At 46.2% G+C, this 27,016-nt stretch overlaps 1 protein-coding gene across 2 annotated transcripts; it reads right to left on the bottom strand.

Annotated features, from left to right (window-relative positions):
* Positions 1 to 6: 6 nt before the first annotated feature.
* Positions 7 to 26,740, bottom strand: GTF3C6 (general transcription factor IIIC subunit 6). 2 transcript variants are annotated; one of them, XM_066592192.1, is made up of 7 exons: positions 26,668 to 26,740; positions 25,297 to 25,458; positions 18,432 to 18,512; positions 16,864 to 16,927; positions 16,587 to 16,631; positions 13,198 to 13,305; positions 7 to 1,103 (listed from the first exon to the last, which is right to left on the bottom strand). In XM_066592192.1, the coding sequence occupies exons 2-7, from the start codon at positions 25,381 to 25,383 to the stop codon at positions 742 to 744; spliced, it is 747 nt and encodes a 248-aa protein (XP_066448289.1). In that variant the 5' UTR covers positions 25,384 to 25,458; positions 26,668 to 26,740; the 3' UTR covers positions 7 to 741. The 2 variants fall into 2 exon arrangements, with proteins under 2 accessions (XP_066448289.1, XP_066448290.1); XM_066592193.1 differs by lacking the exon at positions 26,668 to 26,740 and adding an exon at positions 26,362 to 26,628.
* Between the last annotated feature and the right edge of the window lie 276 nt (positions 26,741 to 27,016).

Here is a 27,016-nt window from a genome sequence, read left to right as displayed (position 1 = left end):
CTGCAATGTATATAACAACGGTGTATTTTCATAGCATACAAAATCATTAAGCATTACAAAACATCTAAATACAATCATCAGTATTTATGTAATAGAACAGGACAGGGTTTTCAGTTCATTTTCCAGCAAGTGAGGTAGTAATGGACAGAGTTTACATTCCTGTCCAAACACACAGATGGACAAAACATACATCAAAAGGATTTGTAGCATTATAAATGTGATCATCTAAGAATTACTCTGCAATTGACAAATACTGAAGCACCACCTAGTGGTGAGATGGGGTTAGTTCTTCTCTATAAAGGACTGTTCTCTTTATATTAGTTTAGCTAAACACTGGTAGAAAAACTTTTAACACACTATAAAAAAACAACAACTCTTGCTATACTCTGTTGAAATCTGTTCCAATTTTCAGTAATAAAAGCTTGTTTCCAACAGCAACCAGGAGAAGTGTGAATGCAGATCCAGATTAACACAAGACAAATAATGGAGAGCATCAAGATTGCTCTAATTTGCAGATTAACTTTCTTTACTGTTAAACATTGCCCAACATACCCTTGAAGCCAGGTAATATAAAAGTAAGACTACATTTTCAATACACAAGTTGGCTTGCCTCACTCCACAACTTGACATTTATAAGATGCAGCTATTCTGCTTGCCTATAATACAGAACTTGTACCATGGACTAGAATTAGAAAATGCCCATTCTTCATCATCATCTGATGCTGCTTTTAAGACTTCTGATTATGATGGATTAATTATATCATCTTTCGGTGTGGAGCCAGCATCTTTAGCTGGGTGAATTTCTTGTTCTGCTGCAAATACCAAATTATTTATGTTACTGTCTACTTTCTCATAGTCCAAGTTTATTCCCCCTTCAGATTCAGAAGGTCCTTTCTCAGAATCAGATGAGTGTGGCTTCCCATCTGAATCAAAGCTCTGGTCTACCTGTCCAGGCTCCTCATTAGATACATCCAGTTGTTCTTGGTCATCTTCTTCACTTTGAGACTCGCCTGCATCCTCGTTTTCCTGTGCAAAGCTGCATATCATCTGTGGCCAGCTAGCGGAACTATCATCTTTAATCTGGAACCATTCAATCTTACCCCCTGCAAATAGATTGATCACTTTTATAGACATGACATATAGAAACTGGGTAAAAACACACATTTATACACTTTCTCTTCAGAGAAAAAGCAAGAACCCAAGAAGCCGATTTTGTTCTGATGAGCCACTGAGGTCATCATATTACAGTAAGGAGGGGTAAATCATGTCAAATAATGTGAGAAGAGTTCGTATACTCTGCAGCGATTGGGGATGTTATGAGGGGCGTTCATTAAAGATTTCCCCTGACCCACTTCTATTTACCGCAGGATGCTGAAACTGCACACGTGTAATGATACAAGTCTCTATAGGTTACCCGATAATTTGCAACTCTGAAATGATAAGGTCTTTCTTTTACAGGTGCTGAAGTAGTGCGAGGTCTGATAATAATGGACCCAGTGGAATACAGAGCAGTCATTAGATTCCTTTACTTGAAAGGCCGCACGCCAAGGAAGACGTTTGATGAGATGATAGAGGTTTATGGGGAGGATTCCCCATCATACGATGTAGTCAAGAACTGGCATTATCAATTAAAATGTGGTCGGACTTCAGTGGAAATGGCTGCACTTCCAGGGCGACTCCACTCCGCTATCAATGAACACACCATCCAGCAAGTGGAGGCTGCCATTTTGAAAAATCACTGCGTAACCATTCGCAACCTTGCCCAAAATGTCAAGATTAGTGTGGTTTCTATGGAAAAAAAAATTAGCCAAGACCATATGCATATGCATAAGGTATCCGCTCACTGGGTTACACAGATGCTCACACCTTTCCAGAAGCAGGAATGAGCCGAATGCTCTCAGGCTCTTTTGACGATGTGCCATGGAAACCAGGAGGACTTTTTCAACAGACTGATCACATAGGATGAAAGCTGGGTCCATCACTATAATCCAGAGACTAAAGTCCAGAGGATGCAATGGAAGCATCCGGACTCACCACCTCCAAAAAAGACACGTGCCCAATCCTAGGCAGGCAAGGCCATACTCACAGTCTTTTGGCACGGAGTAGTCGGGATGGATTTCCTAGCCAAGGATAGCACAACTGGGGGGCGTGGCTAGCCGGCAACAGGAGCGCACGCACAGACAGGAGCATACCGGCGAGTTTTTACCGCGCCTGGAGGCTTCCACCGCGCCGAAATCACTACCCTGGGCACCTCCAGACCGAGACCTGCAGAAAGAGACCCTCCGCGGGTCTCTAGCTGAAACCGTGATTTTGAGGCCTACAGGCCCGGCCGCATCCCCGGCCTAAATTTACAGACGCGGCCGACCGGAAGTGAGGGCCGGCCGCGGAAGTCAACGGCAAACCCCCGCCGAGGAGCAGCAGAGAAGAAGAAGGGGCAGCTGCTGGGACCTGAAGAGAGCCGGGGAGCGGGCAGAATAAGCAGGAGAGAGAACGGCAGGCCCACAAAACAGCAGACTGGGTGAGTGACGCCGTGATTGTGGCCACCAGACGCTGCGCCCCCCCCCCCCCCCCCCGCGCAGTGAGCACTCCAGACAGGCAGACACATTAAGAGGACCCCTCCATCCCTCCCCCCCAGTCGGACACCAGCTAGGCGAGGGAAGACAAGGGGTGCGCAAGAGAGGAAAAAATCGGAGGCAGTATGGGGGAGGCAAGTGGAGGGGAAACACAGCGGAGACCCACGCACACAGTGAGGAGCACCGCGCACGGAGTCACTCTCCCTCAGGGGAGCACTCTACTCCCGAACAGAGAGGTGCAGAGGCAGTTGGCGGCCCCCTCTTTCTGCGCATCCCGCCTTTTAACAAACGTGGTACCCCGAGACCACAACCGACTGCTTCATGCGCACCCAGAAACTAAGCCCGGAGCTGCCGCCTGGAAGTGACACGCTAAAGGTGCATAAATATTACTACACTATGATTGCACCCCAACAGCCATGCATTAAAGTTTAAACTGCGCATGAATCCCCCCGTGACATTTATAAATTCGGATGTGTGGACATCCCCTACTACTATCCTTTGACAAGATGGCACCAAGCAAGCAAGCCAAAATAACTAGTAAGCTGCAGCAATATTCTCGGCCCAGCACCTCAATGGACCCCCGACCTAACGTGCCATCCAGCCCGCAAAGAGCGCCCCCTGAGGCAACAGCACCGGCTTCACCTCCTGCATCTGGCCCAACTATCGCCGATGTGCTGAAAACGATTGCAGAATCGCGCTCTGTCCTCACAGAAAAATAAAAAATTCGACGCACTACAGACGGACTTTGGTCTGCTGCGAGCGGACGTCCAAACGCTGAGAGAGTGTACAACAGAAGTCGAGTCTCCAACTTAGAGGACACTGTTACACCACTCTCAGATCAAGTGCGCACCCTCGGCACTAACCTCACGGCGCAGCGGAGAAAAATGGATGATATGGAAAACCGCCTGCGCAGATGCAATCTCAGATTCATAGGACTGCCGGAGGGCGCTGAGGGCAGAGATCCCTGCGACTACCTGGAATCGCTCCTCAAACAGGAGTACGGCCCCAACTCTCTGTCACCCCTATTCTGCGTCGAGAGAGCACACCGCATTCCATCAAGAGCCCCGCCGCCCGGAGGCCCTCCACGCACCTTCATTGCAAAACTGCTTAACTATAGGGACAGAGACAAAATTCTGGCACTCAACCGCGAGAGACCCGATAAGGGTTGACGGACAAACAATCCGTATCTTTCCGGACTTCTCCCTAGAGGTACAGCAGAGGCGCCAAAAATTTGTAGAGGCAAAGAAAATGCTGCGCTCAAAACAACTTGTCTACGGCATGTTATACCCTGCCAGACTAAAGGTGATCAAGGATAACCGTTCCCATTTCTTTGAAAACCCGGAGGATGTCCTAAACTGGCTTGAACAAAATTGACCTACGCCGTGAGACTTTCATAAATGCGTACTTGATGCGGCTGGCCAGTCATTGCTTCCTCAGAATTATTGCGGCATAATGGTGGAGGGTGGCTCCCCCCTTTCTCCCACTCCCCCCCCTTTTTTTTTCTTCTTTCCCTCCCTTTCCCCCTCCTCATTTCCCATTCTCACACCCCCCCTCCCATCCCCTCTCCCTCCACCCTAGATAACAAGGCCGGCAGCTGAAGATGATGAAAATGCAAAACGATGTGGGCTGCGATAAAGTTACTTTTTTTCTACTCAGACTGTGGGGGCCCGACTGGACTGGGGGCCTATGCAGCACCCGCTGCCCGTGCCGGGTACCTATAGCCCACACTGACGCAGCCCACACTCACATAACCCTGTCTGTTTCTTCACAGGGGGACTTTATTTTCATGCCTGTAACTGCTGTTATTGTTCTACACTTTTCTGTTATAGTCTGTTGGTGACCTTTTCCTGGGGCTAGGTCTCACGCCCCCTACAAAGTCGTGAGTTATGGGATCGAAACCTGTCCAAAGTTCGGGGGGGATGGGTAGGGTGGGAGGGGAGGGATTGGTTTGAGGTTGGTAAATGTGAATTGCTTTGTAATTTTCTATTTGTTGTTATTTTTGGCGTGACTTTCGGATGCTTTATAAGAACTCGTGGGAACAATGGCCACCCCCTTGAAAATGGCTAGCACATACTTAAAACTGGTCTCCTGGAATGTCAGGGGACTAAACTCTAAAATTAAAAGAGCATTGGTTTTTGACTTCCTTAAAACTCACTCCCCCCACATGATACTACTTCAAGAAACACACCTTAGGGGCTCAAAGACACTGGCGCTTAAACGAGCAACATATAGGCTCATCGTATCACGCGACTTACTCAAACTATGCTCGAGGAGTCAGTATACTGGTGGCCAAATCGGCCCAGTTTGCCTTCCGCCAAATACACATAGATCCTGGGGGGCGCTACCTGATCCTACAGGGAACCTTCCATGGCCGACTCCTCACGATAGTAAAGGTTTACCTGCCACCACCTGCTAACATTGAAATACTTCACGAGGTGATGGCACGAGTGGTCGTCCTTGAGGCGGCCCCGATAGTAATCATGGGAGACTTCAACCTGATTTTGGACCCAGTGCGGGACCGTCTCACTCCAGCCGCCTCCACACAGGCTCGGCTGCCTGGGTGGGCCAACTCCTACTCACTGCAGGAAATATGGCACACGCGACATCCACATGACAGAGCCTACTCATGCCACACTCCGACCTACAATGCCTTCTCGCGCATAGATCTCTGCTTTGGCTCCCCGGACTGCCTCCCTATGGTTCGTGATATATCCTATCTACCCAGAGGCATTTCAGATCACTCCCTGCTCCAATTAGTTCTTGACCTTGGAGTTGAGGGCAGTCGCCCTCCGTGGAGACTGAGTCTGCTGTGGTTGGAACAGAGAGAAGTGCATGAGTATGTAGAACAAGAGGCTGAAATGTACTGGGAAGTCAATGAGGGGACGGCCTTGGAGCTAGTGGTATGGGACGCATTCAAAGCCTTCACCAGGGGATCCCTTACCTCGGCTATTGCCGAGCATAGAAGATCCCTGGGAGCCCGCCACTTGGACCTGGAACGGCGCCTTAATTTAGCAGAGACAAGACACATAGCAGACCCCTTCCCCGGAAACTACTACAATTCTGGGTGCCCTGCGACGGGAATACAAACTACTGCTTATCGAATACACCAAGAAGAAACTCCTATATTCCCGCCACCGGATTTTTGATCAGGGAGACAAATACGGCCACTTACTGGCCTACCTGGCTAGAGAGGATCAGACACTGCCACCAATTACAGCGGTGCGGGACGGCACGGGTACTCTATTAAATGATCCCAAACTAATTAATCAAACTTTTGCCCAATTCTATGGAGATCTATACACCTCCAGACTGAGCTACACTGAAGCGCAGCTCCTGGCGTACCTGGGTGACATTCCCTTCCCCACACTGAGTGGAGACAGCGCGGCCCACCTGGATAGGGATCTAAGTATAGAAGAAATAACGGAGGCCATTAAGGCACTTCCCAATAGGAAATCACCAGGCGTGGATGGGCTCCCCGGGGAATGGTATAAAAAAAAAATGTGGAAACCCTGGCCCCACGACTCCTCACACTATATAATTCTATTCTGCGGGAAGGGGCACTACCAGACAATGCGTAAAGCTCTCATAATAATGATCCCTAAAACCGGAAAAGATTCCACGGACTGCGGCTCTTACCGCCCCATTTCCCTTCTCAACAACGACGTAAAAAAAACTCGCAAAAATTCTGGCGACGCGTATAAACTCGGTACTAAAAGAGATCATACACGCGGACCAGTCCGGCTTCATGCCTGGCAAAAGCACGGACATGAACCTGAGGAGGCTCTTTAACCACTTGTCGTACAAGCACACTAATTGCGGGAAGCGCACCCTGGTATTTATAGATCAGGCAAAGGCCTTCGACTCAGTAGAGTGGAAGTACCTATGGGCGGTGATGCGGCGGTTCGGATTCGAGCCAACTTTTATTAAATGGATCTAGATCCTATACAACTCCCCGGTGGCCAACATTAAAACTAATACACATGTTTCTGCCCAGTTCTCCTTGAGCAGAGGCACAAGACAGGGCTGCCCTCTGTCCCCCGCCTTGTTTGCCCTCGCCATAGAGCCTCTTGCGATCCAAATCCGAACGTCACCAACAGTGAAGGGATTTAAACTGAACAACTACGAAGAGTGTATAGCGCTCTATGCAGATGACACCCTTCTCTTCCTCCAAGACCCGGAAGCGTCTCTAGACGCAGCCCTGATTATATCCGGCGCATTCGGCGCACACTCTGGCATTAAGGTCAACTGGGACAAGACTCATTTACTGGCGGTGGACCCTGCGGCCGCCGAGCTCCCTTTGCCCGCCCCACTGAGCTGGACAACCCAGACCACCTACTTGGGCGTAAAGGTCTCAGCGGAACTATCCGCCTTTTACAACTCCAACCTGGTCCCTCTCCTGGCCTGGGCCGGGGAGGCGGCGACACGCTGGGCCTCTCTCCCACTCACGCTGGTGGGCAGAATAAACCTGCTAAAAATGAAACTGCTACCAAAATTCCTGTATATACTGCATAATTCTCCTATGTTAGTCCCAAAAAAATTCTTCACTAAGCTCCGCGGGATCGTACTGCTCATACTGTGGAGGGGCACTACACCCAGGATTAAATTGGAGACTCTGTGCCTCCCGTCGAACGGAGGGGGGACTGGCCCTACCACATTTCTATTACTACTACCTGGCCAGCCAACTGGTATACGCGGGATGGTGGCTATGCTCGTCAAATTACAACCCGGCAGTGGGCCTGGAACGTAGAATGGTGGACCCTGCTCAGAACCTACGGGGGCTGCTACTGAGCGGCCCCTCATCCTCGGTCGTCCCTCTGCCTACTCCCATGCTGGTGACACTGGAGACCTGGCAACAGGTCACGAGACTGTCCACTACAGAGGAGACTGCGCGATCCCCACACACTCCCCTCTGGAATAACCCCAAACTGCCACACTTCCAGTGCTTCCCGGAGTCCGCCTTCTGGAGACGCCGGGGCGTCAATGTCCTCTCTGACATAGTCAGCAAGGGCAAGTTTTGCACCTTTATGCAGCTACGGATAGCCCACGGCCTGCCCGAAAACTCCTACTTTAGGTATTATCAACTGCGAGATGTAACCAGGGCTCAGTTTGGGGGTTTATCTATCCCACTATCCATGACACGACTGGAGAGCCTGGCGCAGATGTGCAATCTTGTCAACACCGCTGTCAAGTTTTTATGCCCATACAGCGCAACACCTGGCCCCGCTAGGCGATAGGGCCGTACAGAGATGGGAGGGGGATATCCCTGACCTGACCTCAGGGAACGATGAGGATATATTGGGTGGTTCTGGTCCCCCCCTGGTTAGCGCTAGAGACAAGCTCATCCAAGTTAAGTTTCTGCACTGTATTTATTATACCCCCTCCAGGTTGTGCACTATGGGCCTGCTCCCTACTGCAACGTGCCCACGATGTTTGGTGGCGGATGGGACGGTCATGCATGTGTTCTGGGAGTGCGCGGTCCTACAGGAATATTGGAGAGACGTGCTTGTCTTCATGGAAACGCATCTAGGGGCACCGAGGATCATGCCTGCTGGAACGTGCTTCTTTGGGCTTGTGGGAGACCTGCCGGTGGCCACAGCAGCACGTACATTATACAAGCTGCTACTCTATGCAAAAAAGTGATCCTACTTAATTGGAAACACCCTGGGAGGCCGACTAGGAGCACATGGTTCCGGGTCGTTAATGCTGAAATCCCAATGTACAAATTGACATACATGACCAGGGGGTGCCCTGAAAAATTCGACAAGATTTGGGATAGCTGGGTGAGTTGCCCCGGGACCGCGTCGGGAGAGCCAAGCCAGGTGGTAGGGGGGGGGGGGGGGGGGAGTGAGGGAGAGAGAAGGATAAAAAGAGAGACACCTGTTAAATCTGCTTCCTACAATAAAACCCTATGCTCAGAAAACTAATTTTTTCTCCTCTATTCCCACAGTTCTTCTTAAGAGAGTCGCGCCACGGGGTTGGGGGGGGGGGGGTCTAAGTTTAAGTTTTTGGTTTCTCTCCTGATTGATCACAGCTGATCTATTCAAGGTTAAACTACCATTTAGCAATGACTGATAAAGTTAAGAGTTTAAAGGGGGGGTGGGGGGGCGAAAGAAATAAAAAGCACTAGCCAGGTATAGCATGTCAAGAAGAAGTATGTATATGTACGCAGGCGAAGGTTATCTCTACCCTGTTTTTCATGCAATGTACTATCTGCTGAATCTGACACCTGCGGTGCCAGTTATCCGAGTTTATATGCTTGTTTATTTCTGGCCAAATAAAATTCCTTTAAAAAAAAAAAAAAAAGGATAGCACAATTACTGGGGTATACTATGCTTCACTGCTGCGGAAATTGCAGGAGGCCATCAAAACCAAGAAACGCGGTATACCCACCAAAGATGTCCGCCTTTTGCAAGACAATGCCCCAGTTCACAACTCACATGTTGCCTAGATGGAAGCATGTCGCTGCGGGTATGAAATTCTACCGCATCCCCCTTATTCACCCGACGTCCACCTCTTTCCAACAATAAAGTTATTTTTGAAGTGGAAGCATTTTCCAGATGAGGAGACTCTGATTTCCGAAGCCCTAACGTGGATTTTGGAGCAACCTGTCAACTTCTTCAAGCGAGGGGCTTACCGTTGCATAAAGAGATTGGAGAAGTGTGTGTACCTAGGTGGCACCTATGTAGGGAAGGACTAATAACTGTGCCAAGCTTCATTGCTCTCAGTCCACAGGAAGTGGGTCAGAGGAAATCTTTAGTGAACGCCCCTCGTACATTGACTTCAGGATTCCATCTTGTTAATACATAATGGTTTTTTTTTTGGGCCCTTGTAACTTAAAACCAGATTCCATATACACACATTTCACAGACAGTCCGAATCTGGGGCATGTGCATCCAGCCATTCATCACTGGACATTTCACTGGTAAAACATCTGAATCACTGCTTTTTTGGAAACCAAGTGAAGCAGCACCATTTTATTTTAGTGGTACACTGTGTGTACTATATAGCCCTGAAAAAGCTCCTGTCCCCTACACAGAAAGTGACTTACAGCTTCTAGACACTCTTTCTGATTTTCTATGTACAGACTTGCTTTATCTGCATTAGTTTATCAACTTAATTTTCTTTATCCTTCATCTTGTATTACATTTGGTTGACATTTTGGGGCTCCAGAACCAATTACCGATTATCTATAGAGCAATGGCTTCAACATACAAAATTTTCAACATACAGTGGTCATACCACAACCAATGAATATTGTTTGTTGAGGGACCACTGTATTCTGGCAACTGATAATCAAACCCTTGGTCTTAGTACAGAACTGCATAAGACAGTCTGGGCCGAGAGAACTAATTAATAGACAATGTGTCCAGTGTGCTACTTGTGCAATGTATGTAGTCCTTGATCAGCCAATCGAGGTTGCATACTGTTGCGCAAGATGTGTGCACAGCGCACATTTGAAAGCCCAGATCCTCCATCTAAAATGAGCGACTGGCAACACTGAGATCCATTGACAATATGGAAAGGAGTTTGCTGCTCACTGAGCAGACGCTCGCTAGGATAAATGTGGGGGTGGATTGTAGTTCGGGAGCAGGACAAGCAGGTAGCTAGCTGGGTGACAGAGAGAAGGAGTAGAGGGAAGAGCACCAGGGAGGCTAGTCATGAACAGGCACACCCCAACAAGTTTGGAAAGTTGGCCGATGAGGGGATGCTATTACAGGGTCAGCACCTCTGCAGCACGACATGCCCTCTGGATGTCAGGGAGATGACTGCTCCAGGAAGAAGGAGAAGGGGAGCGCTGGGCAGACGAGACAGGTCCTAGTCGTGGGGGACTCCATTATAAGGGGGACAGACAGGGCAATCTGCCACAAAAACCAGGACCGTCAAGCGGTGTGTTGTCTTCCTGGCGCTCAAGTTCGACACATTGCGGATCAGGCTGACAGATTACTGGGAGGGGCTGGTGAGGATCCAGTGGTCATGGTGCACATTGGTACCAATGACAAAGGTACAGGTTAATGGAGGACCCTCAAAAACGATTTCAGGGACTTAGGATCTAAGCTTAGGGAGAGGACCTCCAAGGTAGTTTTCTCGGAAATACTACCTGTACCACAAGCCACATTAGAAAGGCAGCTGGAGATTAGGGAGGTAAAGAAGTTGCTCCAGAGTTGGTGTAGGAAGGAGGGGTTTGGGTTCCTGGACAACTGAGCTGACTTTGCTGTCGACTACAGGTTCTACTGTAGGGATGGGCTGCATCTCAATGGGGAGGGTGCAGCTGTGCTGTGGGAAGAAGATGGCTAGAAGGTTGGAGGAGTGTTTAAACTAGGGACCATGGGGGAAAGACAACAAGGGCAATAGGGTGGAAGATCGTGTAGGCAGTGACCTGGGGACAAGTAATGGGAATGGGGGTTGAGCGGGGGAAGGAGTACAGTTAGAACTGACAGAACAGCTAATCAGACCATAAGTGGCATAATGAATATAAAGAATAACAACTGTATAAATTGTATGGCAAAGAATGCAAGAAGTCCGATTAGTAAAGTGGGTGAGCTTGAAGCGAGAAGGTGTGAAGAATGAGTGGAACAGGTTACCATGGGAGGTTATGAGTTCTCCTTCAATGGAAATCTTCAAACAAAAGCTGGACAAATATGTGTCCGGGATGATCCTGCATTGAGCAGGGGGGTTGGACCCGATGACCCTGGAGGTCCCTTCCAACTCTACATTCTATTAAGAAAATTATGATATAGTAGGAATAACGGAAACATGGCTTGATGAGAAAGTGCAATTGGGCGGTGAATTTACAGGACTACAATCTCTTCAGAGGAGATTGTGGGGGAGGGTGTGTCTGTATGTTAAATCCTACTTAATGCCGAGGCTACGAGAAGATAAAGGTGTAGGAGATGAACACGTGGAATCTCTGTGGGTAGAAATACAAGGAGGAAAAAATAACAAAACCCTGATAGTGGTTTTCATTAGGCCACCAAAAATAACAGATAGAAACTGAAAACCTATTACTAAGACAAATAGAAAAGGTGTCAAACCACAATGAAGTAATTATTATTATGGGAGACTAATTATCCGGATATAACATGGGAAAATGAAACCTGTGAATCTCACAAGGGTGATAAGTTCTTGAGAACAATTAATGATAACCACCTTACCAAACTTGTGCAGGAGCCAACTAGAGGGAGGGCCACTCTGGACTTAGTATTCACTAACAAACTGGACAAAATCACAGGGGTGCAGGGACACATGGGGAAAAAAAAGTGACCACAATAGAATTAATTTCCAGCTGTCATTCAATAGGAAGCCCTATTAGGGAGCGACAAAAAAACTATAAAAACTTTAGTAAAACAAAATTTTTCAGCTCAGAATTACTCTTGGCAACAATAAATGGGACAATGTCCTAAAAACCCCCCAAAAAAACAAAAAAAACAGTACAGGTGACAAATTGATGAAATTTAAAAACATCCTAATCACCTCATGTCAGCAGTTCATACCCTTTAAAAATAAAAGAACTACAAGTAGAAGGAAACCAATGTGGCTCGACAAGAAGGCAGTAAAGAAGCGCTAAAAACAGGGAAAAAAACTTAATACACTAAATTGGGTACAGCTAGGGAAAAGTGATATGAAGAAAGACCTGGGGGTACTAGTTGACTGTAGACTGAACCGAAGCAACCAATGCCAGTCAGCTGCTGCAAAAGCTAATAAAGTCTTGGGGTGCATTAAAAGAGGTATAGGGGCAAGAACATTATTCTCCCACTATATAAGGCACTTGTCAGGCCTCACATGGAATACTGTGTACAGTTCTGGACACCGGTGCTCAGGAAAGATGTTACAGTGCTTGCGGGGGTTCAAAGAAGGGCAACTAAATTAATAAACGGAATGGGAGGACTGGAATACCCAGAGAGGCTATCAAAATTAGGATTATTCACCCTGGAAAAAATGACGGTTAAGAGGCGATCAAATAACTATGTATGAATACATTAGGGGGCAATACAAGGATCTCTTCAATGATCTGTTTATACCCAGGACCGCGACGGTAACAAGAGGGCATTTTCTATATCTAGAAGAAAGCAGGTTTTATCATCAACACAGAAGTGGGTTCTTTACTGTAAGAGCAGTGAGACTGTGGAGCTCTCTGCCTGAGGACATAGTGATGGCAAAATCCATGGACGAGTTTAAGAGGGGACTAGATGTTTTTCTAAAGGGCTATACTACAGGATATAGACATTACATACAAGTGGGGTTGTTGATCCCATCTTAGAGTCAGGTAGGAACTTTCAAACGTTGATCCAGGGATTATTTTGACTGCCATTATAGAGTCGGAAATAATTTTTTTCCCCCAATATGGGCTAAACTGGCTTCTGCCTCATTGGGTCTTTTTGTCTTCTTCTGGATCAACAAGGGGAAGTGGAAACAGCCTGAACTAGATGGACATTGTCTACTTAAAGCCTAACATATATGCTATGTTTTCTCATAATTACTAGTATATATTTTCTTTGCTGCCTTAAGAATCCAGAATTTGATAATTTTGCCCCTTTTTCTCATTAATGTAATTCTGTAAGAATATTACATACTTAGAAGACAAATACAATATATCGCATCATGTCTCCATATACAGTACACTCACCTCCCTCATCGCCTTCTTTCTTTTCCGTTAGAAATGTTCTGGTCATATTCAGTTTCTTTACAGTATGACACTTGTACTTCAGTTTTGGTTTTGTACTTTCTCCATCTCCTGAGTATAAAAACAGCACAGAATATGAGTTTGAGCCATATATAAATACTACTCTAAGGCCTTGTGCACACGGCCGTGACGAGCTCCGCAAGCAGAATACCGCAGCGGAGTCTGTCACAGTGCCCCCTAAAGACCCCATACTCACCTCTGGATCCGCTGTTCGAAGTCCCGCATGACGCTCCGGCGCGCATGCGCAGTATAGAGCATGATGCGGCCGGCGGTGCGCGTATTACACGGTGGAATTCCACAGCATGTACATTGAGCTATTAGGTTTAATAGAATCTAATGGCTGCAGTGAAACGCCGCGGATCTGTTCACATTTATGTTGGAGGCTCTGTTTGGAGAATGCTGTGATATTTTGCTTTGTAAAAGGTTGATGGGCATGAAGGAAACAGAGACCCCAATATAGTTAATACGATCCGTTGGGCACCATACATGCCTGCCATTTTTAAAAAATCTTTGTTTGGCTCCTATGACTGAGCAAACAGAAGACTCTAGTGCAAACATGAACGTATCCTTATTTACATTCAGAGGTGCAGCTCTCATCTGAAAGTGGATACCATTGTACCCAGTCTATGTCATCTACAATGAAACAGCAGCAGAATGAGTATCTTTCATAGTGCGCTACTCTGTGTTGGTCTGGAGCGCAGGCTGCATAGTTAAGGCTGGGCTCACATGAACGTGCAGGTCTTGGGTGCGTAATACACTATACCAATTTCCCATAGATGGCCATGTTGCTGCTTACGTGTGCAAGAAAAATCGCTACAGGTTTCATCTTGCTGCGAATTACATGAAAATACACACAAAGATAGGACATGGCGATAAGCGTGCGGCATGTAGCTAATCTCTTGCAGGCAGCACGCTGCAAGACACACTCATGTGAACCCGGCCTTACAGAGGAAAGCTTAAGCCCCATTTACACACACGATAGTAGAGTTTACATGTAACGATTATCATTCATTTGCGGATGTTCAAAGGAATTTTGAACGATAATTGTTGCGTGTAAATGGGCCTTTAGACTGGACAAAATTGTAAAGTTATGTTCACACAGCAGAATCAGACACAGATTTTCCAGCGTGGATTCCATCTCTAAAAACCGCACCTGAAATCCACAGTGTGCTGTGTTTTCTTGTGCAGTTTTCTTGTGCAGTTTTCTTGTGCAGTTATGCAAACAATTGGCCATGGATCCACACATGGATTTAACCCCTTTCAATGGGCAAATCCACATGTGGAATTCCTGACATGAATTCCATCCAAAAACTACGTAGAATCAACATCAAGAATTGATGTGTCACTTATTTTTTCCCTTATGCAGATTTCAAATCCACATGCAGAAAAAGTCAGCGCAGGGATATCTGTTGAAATGAATGGGAGGCGTGGATTCCAAGTCAAATTCCGCAGCAAAACTCTGCCATGTGAGCATACCTAGAAGTATCAGATCAATGAATGTAAAGAAGCAACGTGCACATTCACTGTTCGCAAATGAGATCTGGAAAATGATTAATAAAACATATTTTAGAAAATTTCAACTGTGAAAACAATAGAGCATCCAGGAGTAGGAGGATAAGAAAAACAACGTCCGGTTCATTTAGCAAAAATGTAAAATCGAACATCTAAAATCCATTAGGGACAAACAAGACCAGACCGTATTTATCCTCTGCACCTGGAATTGTCTCGCTGTACGAGATGGAGGAGGAGATCTTAGAATCCATGAGCTTGTAAATTCTGAGACGTCTTTTAGAAAGGTGTATAAATGATCAATTATAAGATGTTTTTTTACAAAGAGCTCTAAGACACTTCCTTTGCAGGTGGTATATGTATTCATGCAAACCTTTTATGGATTTACATGGCAATCTTATTTGTCAGACTGGTTTAGAGGCTTGTAATTTATACTTATTCTATGCTCGTTATTGTAATTCATCCCTCCCTGCATAAACATTTGCTTAAACACAGCAGCCTACCTCAATAGGCACAGCTGCAGTATAAAGGTATGTTACGTGGTAGACATGCTGTGGATTTGGGCAAAATTGGCTAAGGAAAATCTGCAGCATTTTACAGTGAAGACGAGATGTCAAGAAATCTCATCCGCACACTGCAGAAAAAATCTGCCGCATGAAATGACCTTCAGTGCAGATTTTATATCAGCAGCGTGTCAATTTATGCTGCGGACTGCTGTGGAAAATCTGCTGTGTGGCACTATCACATGTGGCAGATGTGCTGTAGCAATTTCAGTGACTGAAAACCCCTTACATATATACACATGTGAATTATGAAGCAGAAACAAATTAATTTTTACAAAATTTGAGACGAATGGGACAGTCAGAGATTTTTTTTGCGCCAAATATGACACCTGTCAATATAATGGCCTTTTGAGTCTCCTCACTCACTTTCTAGGTGCTCTCCTTAGGGAGAAGGGATAGCGTTTCTGACCTGCGTCACAGGCCTCTCACTAGCAAAGCCAGACTCCTACTGTACACCGATGAAGGGCAAATACCCTGAAACAGCTGTCTGTGCATGGAGTCTGGCCTTGCTTTAAATTCCCAGTCATTGTTACAAGGCTTGTATAAAGAGACTAACTTTGGCTTGAAGGAATGCTGCCTTCCAATAGGTGACACTTTGAAGGTGTTATTCCACTCCCTTATTTGCAATATACCCTAGCGCATACTGGACAAAGCAGCCTAGGTAAGTATTCCTCATATTTGCATTAGGAAGTACAACAAAATTGCAGTCATTGATCATGGGAGCCCTACAAGGTCTGAGCTAAAAAGCAAACAAATATGTATTCACCCATAGGTAAGTCACCCATGTATAATCTATAAGACCACAACTGGATACATGCATTCATTTTTGGGTTTGACGACAAATGGAGGAGTTGGCCTGTTAGCTGGTGTGGTGTAACCAGCTGATAAGGGCCATCCATGGTCACCTGCTGGCTGCAATTTTCGCCATTCCCATCAAGCATTTTCTTGCCCAATTATTGCTGCAGTAATCACAGTGAGTTTGGAATTCCATTAGAAAAAAATTGCAGCCATCAATTGAAATAAAAGTTAAGGTATAAAACTTGTGCAGCTTGTCCTGGGATATGTTGCTTCATGATGTCTGTGTTATCACACTTGTTTAATAAATCTTGTTGGTTTGGTATGAGATTTTTTATAAAAAATTAACCTTGTAATGAGCAATCCTGCAATGGATACAATCTAATCAATTATCAGGTGTCTTGCATTTTCGGATTTTCTAAATAGCTGAGCATCACATAATATATCATCAGGCATAACTGTTACCTTGATCTGGCATTTCTTCAAAGATTACACACGTGCCCAGGGCATCTAGAGTTTAAAAAAAATTATAATTATTTATATATAAATAATAATATATAATTATATAATGTATGTGGAGATATATATATATATATATATATATATATATATATATATATATATATATATATATATATATATATATATATATATATATATATATCTCCACATACATTATTTTGAAATACAGAATAGCATTGGCTAATAGAGTTCACATACTATAACCCACCAAGCCACTTACCTTCATACTCGCCTGCGAATAGGTATTTATCAACTTGCAAGAAAGGCTTTTCTGTGTTTATCCCCTGTACAGAAGAGGACATTACATACATAAACAGTAGTAATAGTTTTAGATTATACTATATGCATAAAACCTATCATACAGGAATAGTAATGTCATGTATGTACACAGCGATTCCACCAGCAGAATAGCGAGTACAGCTCTGGAGTATATCACATTATGTAGCTCAGGATCAGTACAGTATATGTAATGTAATGGACACATTCTCCACCATTAAAATGCAAATAACATTGCATCTCTAATTCAAATATACAAGAAGTAAACAATGCAGTGTAAACAATGGATATTTTAATTCTGGTGGCCATCGCTACATCCAGAGACACGCACAGTATTGTCCCTTTTACACGAGAGGACAGCCGTCTAAATGGCTGCACGAGTGCTGACATCACAGCTAATGATAATCTTTATTTGTACAGCGCCAACTTATTTCGCAGCGCTTTCAAAAGGATGTCAGTGCTCGTGCAAAGCGTTTAGACTGACTTCACCGCTATTTCGCAGGTTTCTCGCTCAGCGCTTCACCTATGTGAAGCGCTGAGTGAGGAGCATTTACACGCACAGAGAACCTGGTTTTTGCATTTACACTGGATGATTATTGCTCAATTTTGAGCGATAATAGTCCCATGTAAATGGCCCATATATCACATGTCTATTGTCTTTGAGATACATTATCTCTTATACATACGTACACTGTTGCTCTTTTTAGCTGTAACCATGATAACCAAAATAAAAATATCAGCTGTTTACATTGTTGTAAATATACAGGGCGGCCCAAAGGCATGGAGATACCTGAAAAAAATGTACAACAGTGGTTGGAAATGCCATCCTGCTAAGCGGAAGGGGACAAATATGTGCGGGACACTGTTCAAAATGGAAGTCATTATGAAAGCTGCCATCTTGGAACCAAGTCGATATTTTCAAATGGGAATGTAACATATGTATCTGATATCTGCCTAAATGTGATGTACCCTTATTACTCCCAAAATCATACATTTTTTGATACAGGCACAGAAATCGCTACAAACCTAACACAGATCGTGCTGATCTCTGGGGAGCGCAATACCTGAACCATTGCAGCAGATTTCAATGGTCGACACCCTAACATAACCACACGTCCGCCGTGGCGCAATAGCAAACTGATTGCTGAATTTCGCCAAACAGGTTGTGTGTTGGAACTGCCAAAATGCGGGAGTAACAAAAATGGCACAGACGAACAAACAACGATGGAAGTCCTTTCGTCCTGCAAGAGCTCACATCGTAGCTACATGGCACACAGGATGACGCTTCCAACCACCACATTTGGGTGTCTCCATACTTTTGGACCACCCTGTATTTAGGAGAATTAGGGAATAGTGCTCAATACAAGGTTTATATTCCAAATTTATTTATTTTATTTTTTTTAAACCCTGACATCCAAATAGCTAAACTTTTGGGCATGAAATGAGAAGCTTAGTCCTTTTTTCGTTTGATGGTTTACTTTCAAGAAATTAAACAGCAACTGCAATGTTTACCAAAATTTTACACTTGTTGTCACATTTTTCTAAAATGTCCGAGTCAATGATTCCAGTTAACTCCACCAAGACCAGCTGTTCCTGAAAGAAAAGAATCAACATCACCAGTACAATCAAGAAACTAAGATACTAAAACTGAAACATTCAGATCCATTACTCTGTGATGGCAATGTCACAAGGCTATACTGTGATCTTTGGACGTGCCACCTCTGTCACATTCAAAGTAGCCAGGTAACCCTAGCCTTAAGGAGATCAGTCATTACAATAGGGGAGAGGTGGAGGAAGCCCCTCATGAATACTGTGGATTTATCCTATGACTGCGCTGTATTCTTTTTTAGGCTGTATTGGGCTAAATGATAGAATGGAACAAATCTAAATGCAACAAATTTCTGGGACCAAAAAAACTGGCTACATACCATGCAATTTATTATGCATTTTGGACACTTTCTGTGCCTTGCTCAACAAGAGGCTAAAAGCTTACCAGAAAAATGGTGTGGCTTACCTGAAAATACGTGGTTTTAAATGAACAACATGTACAAAAATTAGCCACAATACTAGCGCAAAGCAAGCCAACCAGTAAGGTGTAATGCTAGATGCAAGTTTCTAAAGGCGCACAAAGAGCCACAGTGATACATTTTGAGCATTTTCAGACTGCCTGGTCTAAGTTTATAATATAACTATTACACAGGATTAGTAAATCTGCCCCCAATATATTTTTTGCACTGTTTAAGCTAATAGAGCAGCGGACCTGCGTCCATACTAGGCTGCCCTAAAAGAGGACCTGTCACACTGTTAAGTCAGCTGGGCTGGCTGAATAGCTCTGCAGCCGCGGCCCCACTGACTGTATCAGCACTTTTTGACCTTCATACTCACTTCTTTTCACTCAAACTGGCTCCTGCCACTGTGAGTCTGCCAAGTGGGTGGTCCCCACCGTTCAATGTCAATGGGTGACGTTGGACTACCAATCAAGACCAATGTCACCCGCTGATAGAGTAAGGGACACCCATCTGACTAATTTACATTTCTAGAAACCGTACTTTAGAAGAGTCAGTTGAGTTGATGGGAGTGAAGTATGGAAAAAGAAAAAAGGAGAACAGAATCAGCGGGGCTACATCTGAAACTTTATGCAGCCTTTACAACGTGACAAGTTGTAAACCCAATAAGGACTAAGCCTATATTTACGGCGCTTGGACCTGAGCTATAGGCCTTGTTCACATGGGCGATAAAGTTGCGTTGCTACAAATCGCATGTATGAGAAGCCTATGCTTTCCTATGGGTTCCTTCACACATGCGATATTTTGTAGCATGCAACAACCCGACACTAAAACCTCCCAGGTCCGGCGATATGCTCACGACACGCGAGGTTTTGTAGCCCATGTTTCCCTGTGGAGCCTTCCTCTGTTGCATCGCATGAAAACGTGGTTTTCATGTAGTGCAACTTTGACAGTAGCAATCCTAACGTCAAAGCTATAATCTAAGACCTAGCTACAGAAATAAAAAAATAATTACACATATATCACCTTACAGGCGCTCTCTGACGCCACTGCAGCTTCTCCCGGCACTGTTTCTCTTCATCATCTTCCGGTTGGGGATTTTAAAAAATCCTCGCGTACTGGAAGCGCTAGCTGTGATTGGCTTAGCATCAGCCAATCACAGCCAGCGCTCGATGAGTGGCAGTGATTGAACCAATCACAGCCATTCATCAAGTGCTGGCTGTGATTGGCTAAGCATCAGCCAATCACAGTCAGCGCTCTCGTCGTAGCATTCACTGGCTAGGAAGGAATGCTGATCTATTGCAGAGACAGCACACGTGCCGAGTCTCTGTAATAGCTCCGTGCTGGGCTGTGAACTAGTGAGGAAGCATACATTGCCGGACAGGAATGAAAATATAAATATAAATATATATATATATATATATATAGAAATGATTCAACATAGTCACAGGGTTGTCTCCCCTCCACTCCCTCTGGTAGTCCTATAAATCTAATGTTGCATCTCTTAAGAAAAAATAAATTTTTATCACTTAGGATGCATATAGATATCAGGCCATGGCGAGCAGTCCATATAGGCCATCCTACAAAAACAACAGTGCACAGTCCGAGTACGACTCTAAGAACAGCTCCCTATAGAGTTACAACACAGTGTGCGCTATTTCAGGAGAGACCACTAGGTGGCAGCCACAGCTTAACAATTGTAAAGATCTGATAGAAATGTCAGTGGTATAAGTATAGTTATAATAAATGTGAAACAAAGAGGCTTTATGACCACCTTATTAGTAAATTCTCCACCGCACCAAATGTAGAAAAGCCAGATAGTATCTTTGAAACGCCTAGAGCTCCCTGTCCCCATGTCATCTCCAGGGTTTACAAGCTAAAAGGGTGTCAAAATTGTCCGTCCCACAACAATTTGATATATGGGGTCACTGCTAGGTAGCGGGATGCGGAGGCTGAATTGCTCCAAGAAAAGTTCATGGATGGCTCAGGTTGTCACCCTCATGGGCAGCGATGTGGCAGAACTGCTGTAGACACAGGAAAACGTCAGCCACAGAAAGTCCCTCCACGTTGCTGGATCTTTAGGAGCATCCCCTGCCAGAAGACCACCCCCCTACCCCACAGGTCAGTGGGACCCACAGCTGATCCGCAGACAGTGGGAGAAGGAGTTGCCACACCGGTAAGGTAAGTACTAAGGATGAGCGAGTATACTCGCTAAAGCACTACTCGTCCGAGTAATGTGCCTTAGACGAGTATCTCCCTGCTCGTCCCTAAAGATTCGGGGACCGCTGTGGCTGACAGGTGAGTCGCGGCGGGGAGCAGGGGGGAGCAGGCGGGAGAGAGGGAGAGAGAGATCTCCCCTCCGTTCCTCCCCGCTCTCCCCCGCAGCTCCCCGCTCCGCGGCAGCCGCCGAATCTTTAAGGACGAGCAGGGAGATGCTCGTCTAAGGCACATTACTCGGACGAGTAGTGCCTTAGCGAGTATACACGCTCATCCTTAGTAAGTACCACTCCTCCTATCCACTCTACAGGTGGCAGTGCAAACAGCTTTGGAAATCAAGGCCAAGGAAGCAGGAGTCACCAGGGTGCTGCAAAAGATAGCAGCAGAACAAAAGTCCCCCCAGCCAACTCTTCAGGTGCAGAGGGGGAGGCGCAGCAAATCCCGAAGTGTCCACAGGCAGGAAGAAACAGGATGAAGAGGATTTAGGGGTTATTTGGCCAGAGTTCCAGTCGTGCTGAATCCCTTCTGATGACATTTTTTTCATTCCAGTTACCATGGCTCCAAACCACTGGTGAATAGACTGAAGTTTGCAAGCTACGTTTAGGGTAGGGATAATCTTCATTAGGCATGGAATGCAGTGTAAGGCATGATGACAAAGGCCTGGCCCAAGCTCAGAGTGCCAAAACAGCAACTGAGAGCGGGAGGAGGTCTTGTGCGTGGCACGGTGGTGGCATCCTACGAGCCTGGGCCAGGCCTTTGTCTTCATGCCTTCGGTTGCATTCCTTGCCCGATGAAGGGTATCCTTAGCTAAAATTAATTACATTTCATCACAAGCATCTTGACTTGATGTGCGATCTGCTTCTCCTCTTTCACATTAGTGTCACGACTTTGGCTCACAATGGAACCATGGCAGATTTGACAGATCTCTTGTTGAATACATGCCAATGATTCCTGAAAGACTCATGTCTGGCACTTCTGATGGCAAGAAGACAATGACAGACTAATGGATGCTGTAAAGTGAACACACTCTTCGGCTATTCTACCGCAGAAAGTGTAAAAGAAAAGGAATTTTATTTTCTGTGCTCCAATTTTTTGTTAAAGGGGTTTTCCAGGCAGCGCTGGAAAAGTGTAATTTCAATGAGCTGCGCCTGCGAGTGTTGGCCACCACACAAGGGTCGGAGCAGTGGCTTCCACTGACACCGATAGCTGGCGCTGCCTGGAAAACCCCTTTACAACTAGCTTCCCAATACCCCAAGATAGTGGCTCTAGGTCTTCGCTCTGACAGAATGTTTACAGGCTGCTGCAGCCAATGACAGAGCTCCGAAAAAAACATGTCACAGCAGGGACCTGGAGGCACTGGGGGGGGGGGACTTGTGGGGATAGGGGAGTAGGAGCCAATTTATTATCTTGGGCATGGAGAAATATATATATATATATATATATATATATATATATATATATATATATATTTTTTTTTTTTTTTTTTTTTAACTCAGACAACCCTGTAAGAATAATAAATAATCTCGATTTGTATAGCACCAACTTATTCTGCAGAGCTTTCAAGGTACAAAAGGAACACAAACAATATGAAATTTACAGAAATTACAAGAGTTACATGTGGTATTTAATTACTTGGAAACAAAGGGGGTGGTGTGATACAGAAGGTACAGGGGCAGGCATTGGAGCAAGGGGAAACACAGCAATGTGACGATAACGTGATATACAGTTTTTAGCACACAAACGGGGTAGGGGGTAGTACAGGAGGCATGGGGCAGCAAGTGTACATGATAGGCAAAAGTGGAAAGCCATAGGGAGGGGCAGGGGGCATATTGTGGGGGTGGGGGACTAGATAAGGAGGTTTGGTATGCTACTTTGAAGAGGTGTGTATTTAAAGCGTGTCTGAAGTTCCATGCGTCCAGAGGTTTGGGGTAGAGCGTTCCAGAGGACCGATGCTGCTCTGGTGAAGTCTTGGAGGCGAGCATGCAAAGTTTGTATTATAGCGGTGTTTAGTCTGAGTGTGTTAGCAGATCGGAACACGCGGGCTAGATGATATATGGATAGGAGGGAAGTGATGTACGGTGGCAAAGCACCATGGAGAGCTTTGTGGGTGAGGGTGACGAGTTTGAACTGAGTCTAGCTGCCAGGTTTAATATGGATTGGAGAGGGGAGAGTCTGTTGCGGGGAAGTCCAATGAGCAGGGAGTTACAGGAGTCGAGTCAGGAATGGATGAGGGCGACAACCAGTGTCTTTAACGTGTTCATGGTGAGGAACGGATAGATTTTAGCAATATTTCTGAGGTGCATGTGGCATGTTCGGGCCAGAAATTGGACATGGGAGGTAAAGGAGAGGTCAGAATTCAGTGTGACCCCAAGGCAGCGGGCATGCTGTCTGTGGGTTATGATGGTGCCAGATACTGATATGGGGAGGTCAGTTGGAAGGTGGAAAGAAAAGCAGGTCAATTTTTGAGAGATTATGTTTGAGAAAAAGGGAGGACATAGTGTTAGAGACAGCAGACAGACAGTCAGTGATGTTTTGAAGGAAGAGTGCAGAGAGGTCACGGGAGGAGGTGTATAGTTGTGCATCATCAATGTAGGGACGATATTGGAGGCCGAATTTGTGGATGGTTTGTCCAATTGGGGCTGTGTAGATAGAGAAGAGGAGGGGAGGGGACCAAGGACAGAGCCTTTGGGTATCCCAAAAGCGAGAGGAGCAGAGAGGAGATAGAGCCAGCAAAGGAGACGCTGAAAGAGCGGTCAGAGAGGTAGCAGGAGAACCAGAAGAGAGTAGTGTTCTTTTAGGCTGATAGAGCAAAGCATAGCAAGGAGGAGGCCATGATCACCAGTATCAAATGCAGCAGAGAGGTCAAGGAGGATTAGTAGGGAGTAGTCCCCCCTCAGGTCATTTGATACTTGTGAGGACGGTTTCGGTCGAGTGTAGGGGGCGGAAGCCAGACTGGAGGGGGTCGAGGAGAGAGTAAGCATGTGAGGCAGGAATAGACCAGGCGTTCAAGAAGTTTGGAGATGAAGGAGAGGTTTGAGATGGGTTGGTAGTTGGCAGCATCTGTTAGGTCAAGGGTCCATAAAAGGGCTTGACTGGAACTCTTACTACTGATGCTCAGGATAGGTCATCAAAGGTTGATCGACAGGGGTCTGTCACTCGGGATCCCCACTGATCTCCAGGCAAGCATCCAGTTGGTCGGCAGGGATCCCAAGCAGCAGACTCCTACCGATCAACTATTGAAAACATATGCTGAGGATAGATCATCAGTAGTAAAATTCTCAAAATTCACCTTAAATACCCACTGTACCTGTTGTCTGGAAACAGCAGCCTGCTGATCTATAGATGGGAAGAAAGATGACAAAAGGCCGCTGTGCGAGGGAAGTATATGTGCACTATGCTTGACAACTGTTCATTACACGGGAGTGGATAGCTAATCAGAGGCGGCCATTAATTCTTCAAAGCTCATCATGGGCTCCATTACAGCAGTACAGGTTGTACATTAGGCTCACGCAGAGATAGTCAATTGGCACTACTCCTAACATGTGAAAGTCCAAAATAAACCAAGTCAAGCTTGTGCATCTACAGTGTGACTTCAATATAGGACTTTGGTGGTGCTCACCGCACACAGGTGTATCCAATATACATTAAAAAAAAATCTGCCCAATAAAAGGAAACTGAACGGAATGGACCTTTCCAGGTTTTTTTATTTTCATATTGTCCTCTATGGCGCACAGATACTAATGGAAAGTATTCCATCTGTGATGTTTATTACAACTGCTGTACAGCACGGCTACATTTCAAGGTAAAGGGGATTTCCCATTGCCTAAAATTACTTAGTTTTTAATTTTGCTAAAGCGGTTTTCCTAATACTTAAAATTGCTTCACAACTACTATGTCCTTCCTGGTTGCTGCTGATCGGAACATGTGACGGCTGCAACCAATCACTGGCTATAGGTCACTGCTGTGGCCAATGATTGGTTGCAGCAGTCACATGTTCTGGTCTTCTAGGGTCTCCGCAAGGAAGGCGGCCAGAATACAGAATGTATTGAGGGACTGAAATCTGTGCCCGGGTATTGGTGTGAATGAGGGGTGTCTGAGGAAGGGGGGTGTCTCTGGAGAGGTAGCGCTGTACATGACATCTTGCCTCTCCTTACCTCCTCATCTTCCTCCTCCTCCGGTGAGCTCTCAATAACGGCACTCGTCTTCTGCGGATGAGACGCAGGAATCATGTTGGAAGCCATAATGGCCTGAAGCAATGATGTTGATGAGGTGCAGGAGAAGTGTCACAAGAAGAGGTGCAGCAGCTGCGGAATGACCTGCGGAGAACAGGGAACATTACAGACTTGATGTGGCAGGTAGCCTGACAAACGTTACTGTGCGCATTCGCTCCGCGGCCATTACGTGCGGCCTATAGATCAGTGGTGACAAACTCATTTTGACCCAGGGTCACATCACATCAGTCTTTTGCCGGCTCACGAGCGTATGATTACCGCGCTGTGCACCCGTGTGATACGCCGTAGTGCGCAATTAAATTCCTTACGCAGTTTCGCTCACATTAGAACGTTGAAATTGCGTAATACACAAAAGCCAAAAAAAGGACCCAGCAAGTTCGATATTGCTGCGTATGTGTGTACGCCAGAGCCCATTGTTCTCTATAGGCAGCGTGTATACGCACTGTTACAAAGTGACGGCACAGGAAAGTAGGCTGCGCAAGATATGCTGTCACACGCCGTACAGTTCTGCTGCCACACACGGCAGTACACTGGCTCCCAGCCGACTCCGCAGCGGTAATACACTGCATGATCGATACTGCGGCTTACACGTCACACAGTGCTATACACCTATGGCCGTGTGATGCCTGCAAGGGGCCGATTGTGATGGAAGACTGTACAGTAAGGCTAGGTTCACACCAGGAGGATTGCCAGCAAAATTCCCGCGGTTTGGCTGCACCAAAAAAAACATGGGAATTCCACTGGAAAAGAGCAGCTTCTAAACCCGTGGCATTTCGCTGCAGGTTTTGGAGCAGTTCAGCCGCCGGCATTCTGCTACAACTTTCTCTCCTCACAGAGAGGAGCGAGGGCGCAGCTGGAAAAAAAATTGACATGCTGCAAATTCTAAATTCCCAGTACTAACAGTGCCCCCCTGCGGCGGCCCCAGCAGCAACAGTGCCCCCTGGGGCGGCCCCAGCAGTAACAGTGCCCCCCATAGCACTGCCATACCCTAATAGCAACCCTCCCCTCTATTGGCCTCTGGGCGGGCAGCCTCCTGCACGCATTCACTCGGCCGCTGCTGACCCTGTGACCTCTCCCCGGGGTCTGCGCTGCATAAAGGACGCCGCACGCAGACTACGGGAGGAGAGCTCGGCGGTCACAGACTTTGCACGGCTGCCGCCGGACCGCAGCTGCGGGCGGGGTGAGCGGGCTGCCTGCTTGTCTGCTGCCCGGCCGGCGGCGATGGTGACACGTGCGCTGTAGATAAAGCGCCGCCCATAGTCCGGGACGTGCAGCATACAGATACATTATTACCTGCTTCCAGGTACTTCCTGACAGGATACACAAGGACCTAAAACGAAGTCATGTGATCAGTCACGTGTGTGGGATGAGTCTGGATCTGGGCGGGGCTTCTGTCGCTAGGAGACGTGTAGCAGACTGCGGAGTAGTCGTGCTTATGTGCGGCCTCATGTCTACCTGTATTCGTGCATGCAGCAGAGCTGACTGTGTGCGGGGTGTAGCGACAAGAGAGTCTGAGTCATGTTTAGTGCCGGCACAGAGCCTGTATAGGGTGTCTGTATAGTGGATGCAGCAGAGCTGGCTGTGTAATATGTAGAGTGGATGCAGCAGAGCTGGCTGTGTAATATGTAGAGTGGATGCAGCA

The sequence above is a fragment of the Eleutherodactylus coqui genome, chromosome 2 (genome assembly GCF_035609145.1).
Source record: "Eleutherodactylus coqui strain aEleCoq1 chromosome 2, aEleCoq1.hap1, whole genome shotgun sequence".
Taxonomy (NCBI): domain Eukaryota; kingdom Metazoa; phylum Chordata; class Amphibia; order Anura; family Eleutherodactylidae; genus Eleutherodactylus; species Eleutherodactylus coqui.
This window is presented reverse-complemented; position numbering and strand designations above follow the sequence as displayed.